The sequence below is a fragment of the Lingula anatina genome, chromosome 7, assembly GCF_051362555.1.
Source record: "Lingula anatina isolate TDL-2025a chromosome 7, LinAna3.0, whole genome shotgun sequence".
NCBI lineage: Eukaryota > Metazoa > Brachiopoda > Lingulata > Lingulida > Lingulidae > Lingula > Lingula anatina.
In genome coordinates, this window is record NC_141773.1 from 11,086,723 (window position 1) to 11,090,657 (window position 3,935).

The window sequence follows — 3,935 nt, forward strand, 5'->3', positions numbered from 1 at the left end:
CTCAAATAAAACTACTTCACTTAAAGCTCAGTATCAGTTTCAGAATCCCAATTCGTTTAAAAGAGAGGGCTATAATAATATAAAATACCCCCCCCCCCAAAAAAAAAAAAAAAAAAATTTTTTTACCCTCAACTCTTGGTGTACCGATGGATCAGGAACATAAATAAAAAGGTGAATGTGCAGCCCCTTACTTTTGTGTGTGTGTAGAGCGGGGGGGGGGGGGGGGGGGGGGTTAATATCTTGCAAAACTACCTACCTGTATTTTCACCAGCTGAGATATATAAAACGATAAAACCCCGGTGTAACGTGACAGAGAGTCCCCCATAACAGAGAGTCCCATTCATTTGTACAAGTGAGCCTCGCCCTAGATTTTGACCCACTTAGGTCAAACTAACCCGGAGGGAGGACCTTCTTTTTCACGGACCCTCAGTTTCGTTACACCTGTCAATACATAACAATGTTAGGAAGACGGACGGAGGTCTGAATGTCAAGGAAAATTAGATTTGACACAAAAGTTATCCTCTAATTACTGTAAAGTCCCGACCTTGTAGAACCTGCATAAAAAAACGAAGGAAGAAAATGAAGTCTAATGTCTTACTGATTTTGTTAATTGCGCCTCACGTACTGGTATTTAACGCATTTGATTAAGGTTTTTAGATATAAAGAAAATAAAAAGAATGTAAGTCAAAGGGTGGTATATCCACTCGGATCCCTTATAAATGTGGAAAGGGCTATAAATGTTTCGCATTAATATGTCGAAATACAAAAGATTAAAACGAAAATATGGAAAAATGCATTGTCCAGAGGAATTTGATTTGTTCGAAACTAAACTTCAAGCATCATGCCAGATCCAAGATGTCTGCGCCCAGCGTTGCTAGCGTGAAAGAATTGATAGCTCAAAAGGATGCGTTAGAAGCAGAAATGAAGGAACTTATGGATGTTCTGGAGTCAGTGAGTATATTTGCTTTGTATCTGTGGTGCTATTAAAATCAGGTTTCTTCAGTGTGTTTGATTTATACACCAATACTCTTTCAACATTCAGGCAAATCATAGATCAAAAAAGAATTTTGCTGATTCACACTCACAGCATAATATTTTTATAATTTTTTATATAAACCCTCTTAGCACCACATTCTAATACAAGTTTAACGGTCAGTTATTCCATCATCTCAGTGTTCTGAAAAGTAGAGAAGTAAACACTTTTAAGTTCAAACTGCTTCAGTCACGTTCGACTTTTTCCTGTTTAATCTTTTATTAGCAAGGCGGAGTGGGAATGGATGGTCCAATTTTAGATGAAGAACAGTATCCAAGATCTGATATAGATGTATACACTGTACGCCATGCAAGGCACAGGATAGCATGTAAGTAAGCACAGTAAACGGCTTATGCATATCTTGTATTTTCATCAAGGGGGGAGGGGGGGTATACTTTGGCAAGTATTTACGAAACAAGTGCCTAGGCAATCTTCATGCAGATAATTTAACTTAATGTTCTTGAAAAATTTATGATTTAACTAAGGTATCCCTTAATTTAACTTTAACTTTATTATTACCCTATGAAACTCTATATTGTCTCTCCCCCGCCTCCCAATGAAATATATAATCATAAATGAAATAAAATGATGAAAGTTAAATTAAAGATCATTATATAAGATCATATCACCTTTACATTTAAGGCCTCCAGAATGACCACAAGGCCAAGATGAAGGAAATAGAGGAAAATCTCTATCAACTCCACGAGGAGGCAAGGAAACAGAAAGAACAGGCAATGGAGGTAGACAGTTCTGCCCAAGAAACAAAGATGGATACTGCGATAGATGAGAAACCTTTTGCCAAAATTGACCGGGTGGACTCTGGCTCTCCAGCCTCTCAGGCAGTATGTAGTTATAGTGAAAAAGATGTCAACCATCTGAATGAACTGTAATATAATTGTTCTTATTTTTCAACCTCCTTCCCATCCTTCAGAATGCCTCATAGGCATGCAGAGATTTTTTACAAATTTTAGATCTTGTCTTATCAAAGAAATCTTTTCAAGAAGCATGTTGATGCGATGGTGGCTGAGAAGTGAAAATTCTAAATTAAAATTGAAAAACAATTTTTCTGTGCAACAAAGATAAATGTAGAGAAGATTAGAAGTATATCATAATGAAGATAGATCCTGTTTTGTAAAGATAAGAAAGGTATGAGTGAAGGGAAATTAGGAGATTTTTTTAAGTTAAGGTACTTGCGCTATCTTTCTATGCCCTGGATTATTGTGTCACATGATATAAATGAACAAAAATATTTGACATGCATTTTTTCAGGGTCTTACATTAGGAGATGAGATTGTCGAGTTTGGATCAGTCAATGCCAAAAATTTCACAACACTTCAGAATATTGCGACAGTTGTACAACACAGTCAAGGGGTAAGTACCCATGCCTTCCATTTTGGTGTGTTGTTAAAAATGTTAATTTTTTTCAGTACAATCTTTGAAGTGCTTGTCAGGTTTGCAGGCCAATAAAATGATCCTTGATTTCTCATGTCTTTTTCATATGCTAAATTCAAGTTCTATTAAATGTAAAAAAAATTATTTTCAGTAAACATCTCTGCCAAAGACCTGTGTCTGTGATAAATAAGCACATAGAACATCATCTTTTTAAATTTTTATTTTTTTATTCCAGAGTCCACTCCATGTCAGTGTAATAAGGCAGGGGGAGAGGACACACTTGTCTCTGACACCACAAACATGGAGTGGAAAAGGACTGTTGGGGTGAGTGACTAATCTTTTGACTAAGAAAGTGACTGTTTTGACTCATCCAGTGGAGGGATAACACATAAGAGAGGAAAAAATAATCTAATACTGTTCCATTTTTTTTTCTCATTTGATAGCATATCAACTATGTACTAGTCTGCAATTTTAATCAGTATTTTAAAAGAAGACTTGAAAAAGTGTTTTGAGCATTTTGCTTTTGTAATTAAAAGCATGATGGCGATGAAGCTATAGATTTGAGGTATTTGCTATTTTATGTTTTGAGTTTGGTTTTTTTTTTATCTTGAATTTGATTCTTTTTCAATAATGCTTACTCTTTGAATGTAAATTAGGGAAAATTTAGATATTATTTGAATTTTGTCTTATGCTGACAAGGAACAAATTCCATTTCAGGTGTAACATTGTACCACTGAAGAGGTGACAGAGATGCCAGGGAAAAATCAGTTTCATATAAGAAGAAAAACTATATTGAAGCAGTGCAAGTCTAACTGAGTGAAAATCTGGGGAGCTATCAAGTGTATCCCCTACAGAGCCGATAATTAATTACCCCCTAGCAGCTTCAGTAGGCCTGACAGACATCTAAGCCGCTCAAGTTAATAGCAATTTAGATCGATCCACAGTTAGCAAGATGGGGTCTGGGATTGGTCCCTTATTGTTATGCAATTTTCATCATGGGCGCACCAGTACAGAGGACTGTCTTTATCTTCTGACAGAACTTGGCATCAGTTAACAAACAATATTTAAATTGCTGAATCTGGAGCTTTAGTGTTCATTCACTTTTTAAAAATCCCACTTTTCACTCTAAATCCAAATCTTCTTTTTGTAAATTTTATGCATAATTTCATAAAAAAAGTAATGACTCAAAGATGAAAGTGGTCTGTTGCTAAGTTTACTCTATATAGATCTTAAAAACAATGATGATCATTTGATAAAATGTTCATGGATCATTCATGCTTTCAAAATTAAGCAATGTTGTGTATAAAATATGCGCATCCCTCCTTAAAAAAGATCTGAACACATTTTTAAAAGAAGAATTTTTGAAATATTTTTATTATTTCTGAATTCTGGGATGCACTTGCATTGTCAATAAACAAAGTATGCAGATACTGAGTATTTTATGTGTAAAGTGCACTTTCATCCACCTTGATATTACAAAAAAAGGTAAAGAAAATATAAATTACGCTGC

General features: G+C 35.1%; 1 protein-coding gene across 1 annotated transcript; it reads left to right on the forward strand.

Moving 5' to 3' along the window:
* The first annotated feature begins 766 nt into the window (after positions 1-766).
* On the forward strand, positions 767-3,855 carry LOC106177373 (26S proteasome non-ATPase regulatory subunit 9). The gene is made up of 6 exons (XM_013560119.3): positions 767-951; positions 1,259-1,361; positions 1,676-1,875; positions 2,303-2,404; positions 2,661-2,749; positions 3,143-3,855. Exons 1-6 carry the CDS (start codon positions 784-786, stop codon positions 3,168-3,170), a joined length of 690 nt encoding a protein of 229 aa, XP_013415573.3. The 5' UTR covers positions 767-783; the 3' UTR covers positions 3,171-3,855.
* The last annotated feature ends 80 nt before the right edge of the window (positions 3,856-3,935 follow it).

Coding starts and splice junctions, on each gene's coding strand:
- LOC106177373 (XM_013560119.3), top strand. CDS start 784: ATGGAAAAATGCATTGTCCAGAGGAATTTGATTTGTTCGAAACTAAAC. Junction 952..1,258: donor TTATGGATGTTCTGGAGTCA/GTGAGTATATTT, acceptor ATCTTTTATTAG/CAAGGCGGAGTGGGAATGGA. Junction 1,876..2,302: donor GCTCTCCAGCCTCTCAGGCA/GTATGTAGTTAT, acceptor GCATTTTTTCAG/GGTCTTACATTAGGAGATGA.